The following is a 17,714-nucleotide window of genomic DNA, read 5'->3' on the forward strand; positions in this document are numbered from 1 at the left end:
CAGGAAGCCTGAGACTCAAGCATACCAGACTTAATAGCTTTCTAGGTCTTTTATTTGTACTTTTGTGTACCTGTTATCCTGTGAATGGCCCTGGTAGATTCAGGTGATCCGCCTTGAACACTTCATGCAATGAGGGGAGCGGGTAAGGAAAGAAATAAATAAGTGATTCTGACGCGTGGATCTCCCCCACCCCTCTTTACTGGCACAGCTGGGTTGGGATGGGGAAGGAGGTATGATTGTCCTGGTGGCTCAGGGATGCAGGAGATTGCCAGAAAGGAGGGAAGGCCAGACTGGAGGCTGGGCCTGTCAGCTCCTCCCTCTCACAGTTCACAGGGCTCACTCTGGGCTCAGGTTTGCTATGGCTTCCTTTGGTCCAGATTTAGGCCTTCTGTTTAGTCCTGTGTTTTGTTCAGCTATTGGCTTGGAGGCCTTTTTATGCTGCTGCTGCTGCTGCTGCAGGGCCAGCTGCATGGCCCAGATGCTCAGAGGCCGCATGTAAGCCAGGGAGCGGAACACATGCTGCTGGCAGTATGCCTCAGGCGTCTGGAAGGCCAGACCCAGGTGTTCCCATACTGTGCGGTAGCAGCCTTCAGCTGTCTGGAAGCCTTCGGATGTCAGGCCCTGTGGGCAAGAATGAGAGTCATACAACTGAACAACCACGTCAACTGGATATATGGAAGCAACCTGTCTGGCCTCAGGGAGCTCCCAGCTAGTAAGCAAAATTAAACTTGACCCAAAGGCAAAAGGGCAGGAACTAGGTTGTATGCCAGGGAAAAGAAAGAAACCTTCTGGATAAGATGGCCTAAATGGAGGAAGTCTGCCAGGCCAAGGAGAGATCATAGGGAGGGAGTGCATTACCTCCTGGATCATGGTGGCTGCCAGTGCATAGACCACACCCACCCAGACTTCATCAGACTGGATACTGGATCTATCAGGGACCCCATGGGGCTGCATCCCATTCACAGCTCCCATGGCTCCTCCTGCAAAGGCCTGGACGTTGAACTTGAAGATAGTTTGGAGAGCACAGACCACATGTGTGGTAGGAAATACCTGAAGAGGCAAGGGCAAAAACATGGTCCTTTACACATGCTTCTTACCTCTAGTGAGAATCCTTCTTTCTCTTATGCTGCTTTGTCTAGTTCCTGTCTCACCTCCGTGTCTCCTTCTCCTAGACCACAGGCCCTCAGGAACCACTGACCAGCACACTGGTCAGACATGATACAACGGGACCAAGGGTGGGAGCTGCTATCATAGTTGTAGTAGCGGCCTGGAGGATAGGAAGGGCAAAGAATCATCGTAGCTGTATCATCATGACTGCCTTGAGACTCCCCACCAATCAGCTTCCCCTAACTCACCATTCCACAGCAACCTCTCATAGGCTTCTTGGCCCTGGCTAAGGATGGAAGAAAACTTCTCCTGAATGTCCTGTGCTCCACAAAGAATAGCCATCTGGACCATCATAGCGACAGCTGCCAGCCACAGCCCTCCACAGTATGCACTGATTTGACATGGGTTTGTAGTCAGACCAGCAGCTGCAACCACTCCCATGCAATGTAATAAGCAATGAGGAACCCTTCCCTGAGCCTCACAATCCTCAGGCACCCAGCTTCCCACCTCAGCCTTTGGCAACCCCCCAACCCCCAACCTGGGCCCCGTGGCAACCCATCCGTCATAGGTCTGGTCTGCATAGCCTCCGTTCTCAATGAGTCCATCATGATCCTTGTCAAACTCCATCTCAGACTCCATAACAGCCTAAACAAAGACCGAGAACCTAGATACCAAGGAAAGAATCACAGCCAGCTGGGCTCTCCCCAAACACCAGTCACGCTGCTGGAACACTGGCCACTGCACATGCATCCCTTACCAAGCACACAGGCCACATGTCCTTCAGGAAGCCCTGGTCACCGGTCAGATAATAGTCCCGATAAACTTGCAGCACAAACTTCAGGTTTAGGTCCTTCCAGTCAGCAGTGTCGTGGATCAAATATGCATTGACCCGGAGCCACGGCTCATCATCTGTGGGAGGTGAGGAGACCTAGTTCCTTTGCATTGGTGGCTAGGGTAAAGGTGCTCAAGTTGAGGCGAGAAGCTGACCACAGGATGGAGGGACGTTTACCTGGGTCCCCAATGTCGTGTGGGATGACATTCCTCGTTTTCACAGGTGCCATCAGCCCACTCATCAGGTATCGTCGTCGTGTTAGGTCTTCCTTCAGAGTGGCCAGAGCTGGGGATGCAGTCAAGTAAGTGGGTGGGCAGGGGTAGAATGGAGTACAGAACTACAGTAAGTGTGTCCACAGGGGAGCCAACAGGCACGGTACAGAAATGTGTTGGACAAAGCTCAAGGTTGCAGGAACTGAAAGGGGAGAAGGGGCATGAGAGGGACCCTTACCCATGTCATACTGCAGGCTGAGCTCCAGTTTGGGCCAGAGCATTACAAGAGCGAAGGAGGCATAAAAGTGGACATCATATGTGTTGTACATGCGATATTCCTGGCCTGGAATTGAGAAGAAACATGGTTGCCAGAATTCTGCTTCCCCTTCACAGACCTCCCCCTTCCTTAAGATTGATAGGACCAGCCAAGCTACATCTTCCACATCCCAACCAATACCCTGGGAAAGGCAAACCCCATTATCCTGCTTTGTGAAATGGCACTAACTGGCCTCAAGTATGTGGCCTGCCATACCCTCAGTCCCTAGTAGACCTACCTTCAAGATAGCCAAATCGACCATACTCCTGTAGCATGGGGCGAAGCTGCCTTAAGGTACCCTCCAGTTCCTCCTGTAGGGAATCCTCAGGAACTTCCAGCCATACTGTGCCTCCATCAGCCAAGAAGTACAGTTCATTGAACAATGCAGATTTGTACCAGGCAGGCAAGGATCTAGGGAATCAGGAAGAGGGAATGATCTGAGTGAACTCTCAGGAAAGGAAGGATTCTGTGGCTCAGCAGAAAGTAGACAGAATGAACCAGGAGTCCCAGGAGGAGTTGGAGCGGCTGGGAGAGAGGCAAAGTGGCCATGGAGATGGGTCTCACTAGCACCTGTCTTCCAATATCGGGCTTTGCCAAGCCGAGATCTTCTCTTCCCAGTCTGCATATTGGCACAGTGCATAGTGGCTAAGGGCGGGTGCTGCATCACCACTTTGACCAAAGAACCTTGTGTATCGCCTGGTGTTGAAAAGGGGAGGAATAAGAACAGGGCTCCAGCTCTGGGCTCTAGTCCCTCAGATCTGTGTCTTGTGTTAACTCCGTCACCTGTAGTGTACATGTTCCTTGGCTCCAAACACAATCCTAGGCATATCCCATGCTAGTGAGAACTCCAGGCAGCATCGTCCTCGAGGCGGCAGCTTCCCTGCAACACACACAGCTCCTGCAATGCCGACTCCTTTCTGAGTGGGGGCGCTTCGGCCTAAGAGAAGTGGAAGAGGAATTAGCACAGGCATAACTCTAGCTCCCTAACTAGGGATCCCTAAAATGGGAACAAAGCCTACCTATTACTAGGCCTCCCACCTCTATTCCCACCACCCGCCTGTTAGGCCCCGCATCACCAGGAGGGGAGTCCAGCTGTCCATCCTGAAGTAGATCCTGCCACACCTGCTGCCCAGTGTTGTCAGGGTCAAAGGCTGTGATGTGGGTTACCGTGGTATCTGCCTGTTAAGGGGCCAAACACTTTGTGAGGGGAGCCCCACAGATAGAATGGATTATGACAAACTCTCCAGCTCCTGTTATACATCCCCAAACTCCAAGTTTCAGGGCTTTAAGGACTATGACTAAGGGTAGGACCATGGTGGGGTGGAGGTGGGCCTAGGGGCTAAGGTGCAGGGTATGTCTGTCATTACCGTGAGTCGTGCAGCCACAGCCATTATGTAAGGGTTTGGAAGGGTGGGATGATGCAGCAGCAACCCCTGTACAGTTTCTCCATCTTGCTCTAGTCTGAAGGGCTCATTCCATAAACCGCCTGGGGCATCATCCTCGCCCCCAAGTCCATTCCGCATGGAAAACATGATGGACACATCCAGGGCTTCATCACTGTCATTTTCCACATCCCACACAAAGACTCCTACAGGCAAGCTGCTATCCTAGGGACAAAAGACTGGACTCAACGAAGCTCCTTCCCACCGCCCCCCATGACATGACTCAAATACTCCTTGATATACTTTCTTCAGTCTCCCATTCCCATCTCCATATGTTCCCAGGCAGGCTGCCTACCAGGAGATTCAGGAAGGTGGGAGATAAGGGAGAGAACAGAGAAGGGTAACCTCACCTCGTAATCGTGGGGTAAGATGGGTGAAATTTGTCGGCAGGTGAGGGTGACATTCTGGCCAGGAAGCTGATAAACAGTCCAGGCTCGGGGATAGAGGGCATGGTAGAAGGCAAAGAACCCACAGAGGCCCCAGTTCCAACTGCGCAGGACACTTGGGTGCTCCAGGGACAGGACTTGCTGGTATACAGTCTGCCCTTCCCGACGTAAGCACACTGTGAACTAAATCAAGAAGTCAGATAAGCTAGATGGGGTAACTCACAGGAACCTAAAGCAGCTCCTTCCATTTACGGCCTGTAGTTGCACCATTGCACTACTAGCCTGTCATCACCTATGCCTTTTGCCCAAGCTCAATGAGTCGCCACTAAGTCCTGCAGCCTCAACCTCTTTCCATCTCGTAGACTTCCTGTGCCTTCTCTACCATTATGGTTTTAATGCCCTATCTATCCTAGGCTCTCACTATGCTTCTTTTTACTCTGTCCCTGTCATCTAAGTAGCAAAGTGACCTTTCTTACAGACAAATCAAAATATGTCAGTCCCTGCTTATGTTTCAGTGACACCCCTCAGGCCAAGTCTACTCGGCCTTCAGGGTCATTCTTGATCTGGCCTCTCCCTGCCCATCATTATTTGTTCAAGCACCTGTACTCAGGTATCAAATACTCACTGGTCCTCTGGACTTAACCATCATCTACTATTCAAACATGAAAAAGTATCTTACTTTCCCTCTTCCATGCCTTTATTTGGATACAAGCGCCATCTGGTGAAATCCTTCATCCTTCAAGGACTAAGCCATATGCTATCTCCTCCTGTTCCTCAAGCAGGGAGTCAATTCCCATGTTTCCCCATGTCCTATTTTAAAATGTATGTATTCACCATTCTGATTCCCACACTGCTCCATAAGTTCTTTGAGGATAGAAACCCTCTCTGGTTCATCAAAATACCGTCCTTCAACTGTAACAGCAAGAGTTAGTGTGTTTATGTGTGGAGAAGATAAGCAGTCTCAACAGCATGCCTTTTTCTTCAATGTACTACACATCTCTCATTTTTGTACTTATAAGGCTTCAAATTAGCCATTTTTTCCCCTAAAACATAAGCTCCTGAACGGTATAGGCTGTGAGGGATTGATAACTCTTCCCTTGAGTCAAACAGTCTGATACTTTTACTACATATATCATATTTTTCATGTTGGAAGAGTAGCTGATGGTTAAGTCCACAGGCTCTTAACTACAAATAAAAGTGCTTCTGATAGGGATCTCTGGTGTCCTAGTGGCAAGAAGCTGCACTGCAATCCTGAAGGCATGAGATTTGAGTCTACCAGCCACTCTGTGGAATATGGGCAATCTCCTCCTGTATGATTTAACTGTCTCTGAAAACCCACAGGAGGGTCAGCTATGGGTTAGTTCTGATTCTATAGTACACAACAGCAACAACAACAACTGCATACATGCATACAAGGGCAAGTAAATTTTTTTAAAAAGCTTCTGAATTCCATCCCTTCCATTTACCAACCTTGATTTATTAATAAACCTCTCTGGATCTTGGTTTCTATAGCATGACTGTAATAATGGCATTTATGTTGCAGCACTGTTTTTAGCCTTAAGTATTATATAAAAAAGTGCCCAGGATGGTGCTTAGCACATGTTAAGCATATAATAAATGGTAGCTACCATTATTACTTTAACTGGAGAGTTACAATTCCAGAGGCCCCATAGGATACCTAAGCGGTGAGCCAGAGAAGCTTGGGGCATTGGGCAGGGCTGGTAAACCTGTACTGGGAAGGGCATTAATTGGAATTAAGGTCTACTAGTCATTTCTCCTTTGAAAATGAGCTGAAAGCTGGAGATAGCCCTTTGACAGGAACTTGATGGGCAAGTCAAAATGAGAAGTCACTAGAAAACTATGATGAAAGGCCATATGCTTTGGCCCAGATGTGATGACGGAGCACAAGACAAAGAAGTGAAGCTTCAGAAAAGTAAAGAAATCTTGAGTTCTAAATCTAGGAGAGAGCCTGTCAGAGACCCCCAGAGAGTAATCATCAACAAAGGAGCTGCCTTTTGGTTGAAAGCTGGCAAATCAAGAACAGTAAGTGGTCTAGACATTTCCCCAACCCAGCATTTGTAGCACTCTGGATTTTACTCTTCTTTAAAGTCCTACCAACTATTCTTTATCCAAGTTAAGTGATCTTAATTTTGTGGCTGAGTATTAGCTCAACTGATAGAGGCAGGACAGTAAAGGAAGAGTAGGCATTTACTAGCAAATGGAGGGCACGGGTACCAGTGCTCTTTACTCATTCAAGAACTATGTGCCCTGTGTTTTATTTATATATTATATTCTAGTACAGGTGTGGTGCTATGGATTTATTGTTCAAAATGGCTTTCCTAGCCATAATCTCTGACTCTGACACATGGATGAGTCATACAAATAAGGTGTGTTAGTCTATCCACAAAGGGACTGGCTAGTCTTGCCATAAAATTGGGATTAAGTGACAGCAATTGGGCATCTCAACACCAACAAGGAAGGGAAAGCAATGCATGTCCTTTGGCCCAGAGGTTCTTGCACCAGCTAGACGAGGATTTACACAAAAGCAGCAGGAGCCTCAAGAGACCTACAGATAGACACAAGACAGAGCTGATTTAGGACTGCTGTCCCATACAGCCAGAGCCAGAGGCCTTCAACCAAGTTTGCTGAAGGACTGAGGGAAGACACTCTAACTAGGAGGACTAAGAGAACTTCGTAATAGTGACCTAAGCCGTTGAGGTTCAAGGTCAAAGGGCTTGTGACCACATTGGAGAAGCCATCTGGATTGAGGGATTGGTTTTTGCTGCCAACGTACATTATAGCCTGTTAACTTTCCTAATAAACCCCATAACCATGAGTATGGTTCTATGAAGTTGTGTAGTCATTGCAAAGGATTTTGGACCTGGTAAAACAGTTAAGACTGGTGTTGGAATTAATAGAAGTAGGTGCAGGAATGTGGAAGACCATGTCTAACCTTACAGGAATTAGTTTTGTACCGTAAATGTTGTTGATGGAGACAATTCTCCTTTGTGGAGTTAATACAAATCAGACTTGGCTGTCCTTGCTCTTTTTACAACAGGGCTTGTTGTTATGTACCATTAGCTGGAATTAACTCATAGCTGATCCTCTGGCGGGTTTTGAGAGACTACGAATCACACAGCAGATTGCCCATCTTTCCCCTGTGGAACAGCTGGTAGATTTGAAAAATCTGTCTTTGAGTTGGCAGTGCAACTCCTTACCTCTAAGCCAGTACAGGTCCCAGTACAGGGCTGAGCACGTGGAAAACATCATGAAGTTACTAACTGAATCATATACACATTTAACTGCCACATCCTATACAAGTAACAAGGTCCTTCCTGGGCTGAAGTGGTACTGTCCTGAAATTCTATTCCACCTCCTGGCTCTTACTTGGTCAGCAATGACTGTTTGGTGCTGGTATATTCCAGGGTTGAGCTGCCAACGACAAAACTGGCCTCTCCAGCCACGGGTGATAGTACCTCCTCCAATGCCACCCAAAGGACAACCTAGAGGGAATCAGACTGGTTAGTGGGGACCTGGGAGTGTGAGAAGATAAGCCTACTTTTCACCTTCTGGATTCTGAAGATGGGTTCCTCTAAAACCCTAGGGGATGGGGTAGGCAATTTGCAAAAGCTGGAAGACAGTTTCCCTAACTTGGTGGCAGCCCTTAAGTAGGAGCCTCTTGGAGCAGCGCAGAGCTGGGGTGAGACTCACCATAGATCTGTCTTAAGGGCAAGCAATTTAACATGTCAATGAAAGGTTTTTTCTTTTCCACCTGAGTCTTCCTGTACCACCAGCACAAGTACCTGAGGAGCAAAAGGCAGTGGAAAGTTTAGTGGGAAGGTGAGTGATGTATCACAGGCTGTAGTCAATTGCTTCTCTCTAGGCACACACCACTGTTACCTCCTACGAAATGGTCTGAAGGACTAATCACCTACCTCCTCTTCCAAATTTTCCTCCACCTTTCCTCCTGTAGACTTTTCTACAACTCATTGTTCCTCCATCCTTCCCATCACTCAAGCTCATAATATTGATAACATTGCCATTGTTATCCCACTCTTCTAAGAAAGATTTTCAAGTTTTTCCTTACCTCTCTAACTCAGCTAGCACTGCTTTAGTTCTAACCTTAGGACCACTGGCCACTTCAGTTCCTTGGTTGACACCAACATCTCTTAACAAGAATAGGAATAGACTGTCTTCTATTTTAAAATATTTTTTTCCTTCTTGTTTATAAAAGGTGAACACTTTAAGAATACACCAAGTGGAAGTGGAAAAAAAAAACCACCCCAAAACCTCATTCATAGACAACCACTGTTAGCATTTCAATGTATTCTTTCACGCTGAGTCTTTGTTTAGTGCAGCATTTAAATTAGAAGCATTCTGATTTTGCTTTCTCATAATATCCTAGTAAAGCTTTCTGACAATCTCAGCATTTTCCTGGTCTTGTCACAGCCCAACTCAGAATCTTCTCAGAGTGATTAAGTCTAGGATTCAAAACTCTTAATATCTGCCCCAGTCTAACTTAAGTCTTATTTCCTATAAGTTCCTAATCAAAGTTGGTTCTCACTAAATAACCCTTCCTGACTCTCTCACTTCCACATTTTCTCTCACCTCTGTACCCTAGCAAGCGTTTACCAATTGTTCAAAGATACTATTTCTAATCCTGTAAATGGGTAAGTAACCCCTCTAAGCCTGTTTCCTCAGCTACCAAATGGGATAACTCCTGCCCTCCCTACCTCATGGAATATTTAAAAGAACCAAGTGACACAGAAAGGTATAATAGATAGGCAAGCCGTAAAGTAGAATACTGTTAGGTATGATTAGTACTTGTACATACACTGTCTAAACTCTTAATCAAACACTGCCTTGTTATTTCGATATTCCTTATGTGAGTCTGCCATACTCTTACATTCTGTGAGAAGAGGGACACTGTCACTGTCTAGCTAAATATTACCCACAGCCCAGGGCAAGGCATATGGTGTGCAGTCAATAAATATTTGTTTCATTTACAAATGAAGGGGTGTACAAACAGTAGGGTATAAAAGATGTACAGGACTGAAGGAAAGAGAATATTATTAAAGAATAAGGAGGGTCAATTCTGAGGGTAGAAAGGAGGAAGGGAAGACAAAGGATGAGATAATGGAATGGCTGAAGATATTCTCTGGCAGCTCACAGGAAACCAGACTTTAAAATGAGAAGGACTGGTGAAGGGAGGAAGGAAATGGCAATGAAGAGAGGCAGAACAAAGGAGTCCAGTATAAGCACTGTGTATTTACTGTACGAATAGATTCTGGCTGCAAGAGAAAGCAATAAAAATTGAGCACTCAAAGCCTGAGAACTCTTTGTTGGGTCTACTCTCTCCCTTAAATTAAAAACTCATTGCTGTCAAATGAGAACTGAGGCTGTAAATTGCACAGGAGGAGAATGAATGTCCATTTTTCTCTTCTGTAGAGCGTTTTTTTCCCTACTAATCTTTAGTAGCTGACCATTCTTGGCCACCTCCATAACTTCAGCTCAACTCAGAATTATCATTCAGAATTTCTCCTTGTCTCACCTCAGTACAGGACTTCATCCCATTCCAAAAGTTCTGTGTCAGTGACGGGACACAATGTCCAGAGCTGAGCATGGCTTCAGGCCTCTATGACTCAGTTTATACTCAAGAGGTGAGGGAACCTTGATGGCCACCAGTTTTTGACCTCATTGTTCAACACCTTCTCCCCCCCCCACTCCCCCATCCCTTCACTATACTCTCAGTATCCTGGACCTAGATCTTATTTTCAACAAAAGGCTTTGGGATAAACATTGGATTGGGTCAGCTTCAGAAGCAGCCTGAGGGACAGATAATTCTCTGCTCCAGGAACTACCAAAGGAGTCTGTTAAGCAGGAAGCTCTGGTCCCTCCTATTGCCTAGGGCTGGGGTAAGGTAAACAGTCTCTTCACCCTAGTCCCACAGCAGTGACTGGGGAAGTGAAGGATCTCCCATTTAGGAGCTATTAGAACGGAATTTCTCAACCTGCACACCTCCATCCTACGCCCAGTATTTACTTTGTGAACTGACTCATTATGACCTCAAAGTGATGATTTCTATCTTCTCAGCCACCTGCTCCTGTTTAGAGGTTTGGTTCCTCCTCATCACTAGTCTTTGAACTTAGTGAGAATCCACCTGGAGGCATCTAAAGGGGTTCTAAAGCCCAGGACAGGTTCTGAGGGTGCCTGTAACTCTTGATGCAGGGGAATGAGGGCAGGTTCTAGAAGACTATTATCAAGAGCTCTGGGGACACCCATGGCAGTGCTTCTCTAGTCAGAAGTCTTGTTTTTGTATCAAGAGCTTTCTATTCCAGAATAGAGAGACCTATACCTCACTCACCTTCTTGGGGCTGAGAGCTGAAGGACTGCTTACCCACTCCCTAGAGCTAAATCAGCAAACTCAACTCCTTGCCTTCGAATCTGAATCAACTCCTAGCTGGCCCTTCAATGAGTTTTCAGAGGATGTAAATAACATGGGAAGAGACTGCCCATCTTTCTCTTGCAGAGCTAGAGGCAGATTTGAACTGCCAGACTTAAGCTCCCCTGGGTTAGCAGCACAACTTCCTACAGACTAAGCCACCAAACCAAAGTTCCCATGAGAGCTAAAGCTCGAGGAAAGGCATGGATGGGGCACGGTGTACATGAGGTACAAAGATTGCCCTAGAAGCTCTCAGGAGGATCTAAGACCCTCCCCCTCCACATAAAATAACTGTCAGGTCAAAAGCAGCCACACAGCATAGCCAATCTCGGCCCACGCCGGGTGTTTGTGTGTGTGTCTATGAGAGTGTTGCCTAAGTGGGATAGGCTGATCCCAGCCCAGATGTGTTACCCTTTCCTACAGAAAAGACAAGATGGTGTTGGGAGGAAGGGGGTGGCAAAGACATGTTACTTGGTCTCACCACCCCAAAAAACCATAAGCCTAAAATATACAAGAAGATTGAGGCCGGTTTTCACATCCCTGCTATAAATCACGCGCTGAACGTGTTCTTAAGCAATAATGTCTACTCACCTCAAGCCCATGCCTACATGCTTCACCAAGTTGCTCAGGGAGACGTTGTTGGCTTGAAAGGGTTTCCTCTTCTCTATAAACTCATGAGCGAGGCAGATGCGCCAGCCAAAGGGAGGCACCTGATACCCCCTGGCTGTACCTTCATAGGAAGCCATCAGCTGCCCAGAATTCTCCTGGTTGCCGCTGCCCGGCTCATCTTGGGGTCGACCGTCTTCAGTGCTCTTCGGATCTGCAGTGCGCACAGCCTCGGCACCTCCAGTATCTTCAAGGAAACCAACCTGCTGATCCTCTTTGGCGCAGCTAGTCTGCTCTGAGGCTGGGGTGCCGGTTTCCATGTTCCTTGTATCCTGGGTCCTCACGACCTCAATGGCCCGGGATCCGCTGTCCTTTGGAACAAAATATCTCGCCAAATCCTGGCGCTGGTGTTGTTAGGCGCTATCCAGGAGTATCTGGTGCTGGGGACAGCTGATGTGAGCTGGTGCCTCTGCAGAGGAGATGAGCTGCGGCGGCGACAACAACCGTAATAAAGCCACTTCAGGATAGCCCTCGGTTGTCTTCCTGGGTTCTGGGCGGGAAGGGCCGGGCCTCGCCGTCATTGGGCCGCGGTGGTTACAGAGCCCCGCCAAAGGGCAGTGGGTCCCGCGGAGAGGGGAGGAGTCCCGGGGCCAGCCAGCAAGTCACCGCCTTCGGGACCCGCCCGGGAGCTCCCTGTGGCGGGGGCGAGCCAGGGGCCACAGCGGCCCGGTCCCCGAGCTGCTCCTTCAGGCCCTCCAGGATTGGGCACTAGGTCCCTCCGGCGAGGCGTCCGGCAGGTGGGAAAGTGACCCAAAATGCAGAGACCACTTAGCCTTCTTCCGGTCCGGCCAGCAGGCGCTTCCGGTCGGAAGAGTCTCCTCGGGGAACCCACCGGAAGTCCCGCCTCTGCCTCGCCGCCGACTCTGCGGATGTCGCTTCGCACCCGGTTCTGGAGACACGGGAAGGTGTAGGGCTGGGGGTGCGGGGAACCCTAGCTGCGCCGGGCGAGGGCCTCGGCGTGCAGCGCGAGGGCACAGGTGGCGTGACCTTGGGCTGGGACGTGGAACCTTTAGGGAAGAGGGGTGGAAGCCAACCTGGGATTCCCGGCGAGTGAGGAATAATAACCCGGTATTGAGAGGGGCGGGAATCTGGGCTTCTGCCTGGCCCTCCATTCTGTTTACCCACTGCCCAGATCCACTGCTGCCCCCCAACACCTGACCGCTCGCCTCCTTAGGCCTAACCCCCAGGTACTGGCCTCAGATACTCTTGTCATGGTGTAGACCTCTAATCCGCTTTGTTTTCTTTAGATCTGATCCGGAGCTGCCATGATTGAAGTGGTAGCAGAGCTGAGCCGGGGTCCCGTGTTTCTGGCTGGGGAGGCACTGGAATGTGTGGTGACAGTCACCAACCCCCTGCCCCCGAAAGCCACTTCTGCATCCAGGTGGGGATGCTGGTACTGAAGGTGTTGCTTCCGGGAGGGAGCCTGGCATCTGTAGTACAAGCCTGGAGCTCAGGTTGTCCTGTGGCTGCATGTGCCTGCCACTTTCTGCTCATTGTGCCCTCATTGTAGGAACGGGCTATTAGAAGATTTAGATGACATAGCCCTCTTGTCCCCCATGTTCTTATATACCCTTTACATACTTCTCTTTGCTTAAGGGTGTCTTGGGAATTCTGAATTTCCTAATCATCAAGACTCCAAACTCTCTCTATTCTCATCTGATGATGTGGTAGAGAATAGAGCACTTGTGAGGTCAGGAACTATCTTCTCATGCCCCCTTTTCCTCTTCCTACAGTGAAGCTTTGGCCTGGGCCAGTGCCCAGATCCACTGCCAGTTCCATGCCAGTGAGAGTCGAGTCGCGCTGCCTCCTCCTGACTCCAGTCAGCCAGATGTCCAGCCCGAAAGCCAGACGGTCTTTCTGCCACATCGAGGTCAGAGATGGAGTATTTGCCTCTGGAGGGATATGGATGCATTGCTTTTCAGAGATTAAATTGTTTAATCGTTTCCATGGACCATTATAGTTTCTGTCACATTGGACATGTTGGGGGTTGTAGATGACCTTTGGAGTCTAAGTGTGTGATTCTGTCTCACACCAGGGGAAAAAAGGCAGCTTGGTTTGGGTTGTCCTTTGTTAGCCCTTCACTGCACCCACTTGCTGTGCTAGCCTTAGGTGCTGGACCTTAGAGTTGTTAATTGTTTTGTTTTGTTTTTTCTCTCCATCTTAGGAGAAAGAGGGCAGTGTATCCTTTCTACACCACCAAAAATCTTGTTCTGTGACTTGAGGCTAGAGCCTGGAGAGTCTAAATCATGTGAGTGAGTAACTGCCCCTACCTTCCCCTGCCTCCCACCCCGATTGCTTCTCTGTCTCCTGGAGTGAGGATTCCTCTGGCTGCCCTGACTACTGCTTTCCAACCAGACTCCTACAGTGAAGTGTTGCCAATGGAGGGACCACCCTCCTTTCGAGGACAGTCAGTCAAATACGTCTACAAACTGACCATTGGCTGCCAGCGTGTCAACTCCCCCATCACTTTACTCAGGGTCCCTTTGAGGGTTCTTGTGCTGACTGGTAAGTAAAGGGAGCCTGAGGGAAGGGCTTGGGAAGAGCCTCACTAAAGCAGAAGTGGTCAGGGGGGGCTTGTGAATGGGAAGGAAGAAGTTTCTTGGTCTTCATGAAGGTGCTGGGGGGTTGGGGAGGTCGGGCCCTGGAGATGAAGCTGACATATGTGCCTCTCCTTGCCTTCATCCCTCTTAGTTTGCTCTTAAAACTCTGATATTGGGTCCCTCCCAACGTTTCTTCCCCACTCATTCCCTTTTAAGGTCTTCAAGATGTTCGGTTTCCCCAGGATGAGGCTGTAGCCCCATCCAGTCCATTCCTGGAGGAAGATGAAGGTGGCAAGAAGGATTCATGGCTAGCTGAGCTTGCTGGGGAACGCCTCATGGCTGCCACATCCTGCCGCAGCCTCCGTGAGAATCCTTTCTAAACTCTTCCACCTCACCCTTCCTCGTAAAGGATTCCTATGTGAGGGAAATTCCCATTAATTAGCGAGGATCCATTGGTATCTCACACTAAATTATAGTCGCAACTTAGAAATACTGTAAGTTTTATTTCAGGCTGCTACAATGTGATTATTACAGCAAAGCTTATATTGTAATGTTTCTCAGTACTTGTAAAAGTTGTCTTTATACAATACTGTGTGCGGGTCTGTATCAAGTGTGCAGTAACATTGTGAAAAAGTTTGAAATGCGAGAATTACCAAAATGTTATATGTTGATGCAAAGTTAACACATCCTATTGGAATGCCATGCAGAGTTATCACTAACTTTTAGTTTGAAAGAATGCACAATTTTTGCAAAGCATGGTAAAACAGGGAATGCCTGTATAAAGAAAAGCCCCACCATTTGGGCCCTGATTTCCAGGCTTGGGTATTTGCCAGTGTGTAATCCAGGCTTACAGCTTCATGTTCTTCCTAGATCTGTACAACGTCAGTGATGGCCGAGGGAAAGTTGGGACTTTTGGCATCTTCAAATCTGTGTACAGACTTGGTGAGGACGTGGTAGGAACCTTAAACTTAGAAGAAGGAACTGTGGCTTGTTTGCAGGTAAGAGAGCAGAGTGGTCTCTGGGGCAGTAGGCCTCTAGGGTTAGGCTATCAGGATAAAGAGGGGAGGTCTGTAGAAGTAGATAGTGGGCTCTCCTAGATCCCCTTTGATAGTTTAAACAGCTTGAGGTTGGGCTTCCCTCTCATCTACAGTCAGTCCTTCAAAATACCTGCTAACCTGTACCTCTCTCCTTGCTACCAGTTTTCAGTAAGCTTACAGACTGAGGAACGGGTACAGCCTGAGTACCAGCGACGACGTGGGGCAGGAGGGGCTCCTTCTGTGTCCCATGTGACTCATGCCCGCCACCAGGAGTCCTGTCTGCATACAACCAGAACGAGCTTCTCTCTGCCCATCCCTCTCAGCTCCACTCCAGGCTTCTGCACAGCAATTGGTGAGACTTTGATCATTTTGGGAGTAGGTGGAAGAAGGAAAGTCCAATGTTCTGCTTATGTAGAGTGTAATGACCCTGATTGCTGACATATTCTTAGACACAGTCATAATCGGCCTCTTCCTGAGGCCTCCCTTCTTTCTATACTCCTGTGGTTTAGACACTCTGACCCTTCAACTCTTGAACAGCTCTGCAGAGCTCCTTCTTCGGCCCTACTTGTTAGAATCCTATGCCACCCTCATCTCCGATCCCCCAGTACTTCAAGTGACCTACTTTTGACTGCCCCATTCTGAGGTTGTTATGTATGTGGCACTATTGTTCTTATTTGACCCCTCTAGTTAACATTGAATTCTTTAGGAAAAATCCTTAATCCTAACTCTCTGCTCTATGATCTCTCTCTCTCTTTCTCAATACAGTTTCTGTTAACTAACCACACCACTGACATTTATTTATTCTTTCTAATGTCTCTATGTACATCTTTTTTTCCTCCCAGTGTCTCTGAAGTGGCGGTTGCATTTTGAATTTGTCACATCCCGAGAACCAGGATTGGTGCTCCTGCCGCCCATGGAGCAGCCTGAGCCTGCCACCTGGACAGGACCCGAGCAAGTGCCTGTAGACACCTTCAGCTGGGACCTCCCCATCAAGGTGCTGCCTACGAGCCCCACCTTGGCCTCATATGCTGCGCCTGGGCCTAGCACCAGCACTATAACCATCTGAAACTGGCCTCACCACCTCCTTGCCTTCAGGATATTGAGAAGCGCCACTTGGACATTAGTAAGATACTAATCCAAAGCTGATACTGTTGAGTCGCTTCGGACTCATGATGACCTCACATCAAGTTTCAGAGACTGTGAATCTTAATGAGAATGCACGGAGCAGCTGGTGGATTGGAACTGCCGATCTTTAAGTTAGCAACTGAAAAATGCTACAACACTGCATATCCAGGTCTCTGTTGGACTCTAGTAGGGCCCACTGTTCCCACCTAGGGCCCATAGCATAGACAACGAGAGGGAGGCTTTCAGCTGTGGCTTTAATTTATTTATTCAGAATAAACTGGCAGCTGCTAGTGGTTTCCCTGCAAGTGGCAGCAGCAGTTGGCAGAGGGTGATCAGTTTAGCTGGAGTGGGGAACAGGAGCTCCAGGATCAGGAGTGTTAGCTGAACCCCACTCTGGGTTGGGTCCTCCCCCTTTGCAGGGCAGCCGAGGGTCAGATTTTTGCACAAGGGAGAACTGGCAGGTTCCTGCCTCTCGGCGTACTTCACAGCCAGCAGGGAAGTCGATGGGGTGTTGGGACCTAAGGAACCAAAGAATAGAAAAGGAGTCAACAGAGTAAAGGGCTACCTCTATCCTACCTTTCTCTCCTCCAGCATCCCTCCTCGTCCCCACCCCCCATTACTTGCTTGCTTTCTCCCAGTGAGCTCTAGCCTGCCATAGATGAGCTTTTTCATTTTGCAATAAGACTGTACTTTCAGATCCACCTTTACCTCCCTTGCTTTGTAACCTAATGCCTTACTTACACAATCTTCTTGGTACATTCAGGTTTGTCTTGTCTCATACAGCCATTCTTTTCATTCTCACACCATACCAATCTAATCACTTCCTGCCATCCTTCAGTCACTCAAGTTACTGGCCATCCTTAGTCACTCACGTGTCACAGCAGCCCACACCAACGGGATGTAGACAGGTACAATGGAAACAGTCCTTCTGGAGCCAAGACTCACCCAGGGTAAAATATTTCCCCTCATAGTGACAGGGGGCTAGGGAAGAATGGGAAATGTTAGTATGTATGAGATTCATGGAGGAAAGACAATCTTTTCTGGTATGGGGGTGGGAAAGGATAAGACCACATAACCCCATATTTGTTTCTCTTTCGACATTAGAGCTAGTTAGAGGTTAGGTATCATAACATATTACCCCTTGATCCAGTTCCCTCCCCCTGCTCATTGCCCTTTCCTAATACCTCCCCTGATTTTACCTTGAGCTTGAAAGTAGCACTTGCTGTGGACTCCTGGGTGCTGGAGAAGTAGAGCTATCACCAAACAAATGATCCCTTGGCCCCGCAAGGTCCGCTTGGCCTGTCCAGCCCAGAGCATTGTTAAGATAATTTTTGCAGCACAGCCTCCTTGGACCCTTTGTAGCTTCTGCCTTGGTGACTTTTCTTTGTTTCTTTTCTTGAGTTTCTTCCTTCTCCTGGGCTTCTGTCTCAAACCACCTCAGTGCCCTCTGCTCTCACAGGCCTGGGGATGTTTATAAAGTGGGGACCCTGGCCCCCTGCTGAGCAGAGCTGGAAAAGCTGTAACTCTGTTTCCTGAGGTGAAGGCATGAAAATAAGAGGTCTAGCTTTAACAAGCTGTGAGTGCTGATTCATGCCTCAGCACAGCTAGG

The 17,714-nt window shown here is 48.3% G+C and overlaps 3 protein-coding genes across 3 annotated transcripts; 1 reads left to right on the plus strand and 2 right to left on the minus strand.

The window, feature by feature from the left end:
* Positions 1-30: 30 nt before the first annotated feature.
* On the minus strand, positions 31-11,675 carry GBA2 (glucosidase, beta (bile acid) 2). Its single transcript, XM_006886824.1, has 17 exons — positions 11,329-11,675; positions 8,007-8,098; positions 7,683-7,798; positions 4,260-4,478; positions 3,835-4,074; positions 3,544-3,646; positions 3,251-3,404; positions 3,038-3,163; positions 2,706-2,878; positions 2,390-2,494; positions 2,117-2,224; positions 1,865-2,016; positions 1,646-1,752; positions 1,356-1,498; positions 1,152-1,267; positions 859-1,050; positions 31-621 (listed from the first exon to the last, which is right to left on the minus strand). Exons 1-17 carry the CDS (start codon positions 11,661-11,663, stop codon positions 337-339), a joined length of 2,766 nt encoding a protein of 921 aa, XP_006886886.1. The 5' UTR covers positions 11,664-11,675; the 3' UTR covers positions 31-336.
* Positions 11,676-12,662: 987 nt separating this feature from the next.
* On the plus strand, positions 12,663-16,046 carry RGP1 (RGP1 retrograde golgi transport homolog (S. cerevisiae)). Its single transcript, XM_006886825.1, has 8 exons — positions 12,663-12,784; positions 13,137-13,273; positions 13,568-13,651; positions 13,759-13,908; positions 14,160-14,306; positions 14,814-14,941; positions 15,143-15,332; positions 15,823-16,046. The coding sequence occupies exons 1-8, from the start codon at positions 12,669-12,671 to the stop codon at positions 16,044-16,046; spliced, it is 1,176 nt and encodes a 391-aa protein (XP_006886887.1). The 5' UTR covers positions 12,663-12,668.
* Positions 16,047-16,345: 299 nt separating this feature from the next.
* MSMP (microseminoprotein, prostate associated) lies at positions 16,346-17,422 on the minus strand. The gene is made up of 3 exons (XM_006886826.1): positions 17,305-17,422; positions 16,978-17,086; positions 16,346-16,623 (listed from the first exon to the last, which is right to left on the minus strand). The coding sequence occupies exons 1-3, from the start codon at positions 17,420-17,422 to the stop codon at positions 16,443-16,445; spliced, it is 408 nt and encodes a 135-aa protein (XP_006886888.1). The 3' UTR covers positions 16,346-16,442.
* Between the last annotated feature and the right edge of the window lie 292 nt (positions 17,423-17,714).

The sequence above is a fragment of the Elephantulus edwardii genome, unplaced genomic scaffold (genome assembly GCF_000299155.1).
Source record: "Elephantulus edwardii isolate Elephantulus edwardi_28Jun2011 unplaced genomic scaffold, EleEdw1.0 scaffold00052, whole genome shotgun sequence".
NCBI classification, from domain to species: Eukaryota; Metazoa; Chordata; class Mammalia; order Macroscelidea; family Macroscelididae; genus Elephantulus; species Elephantulus edwardii.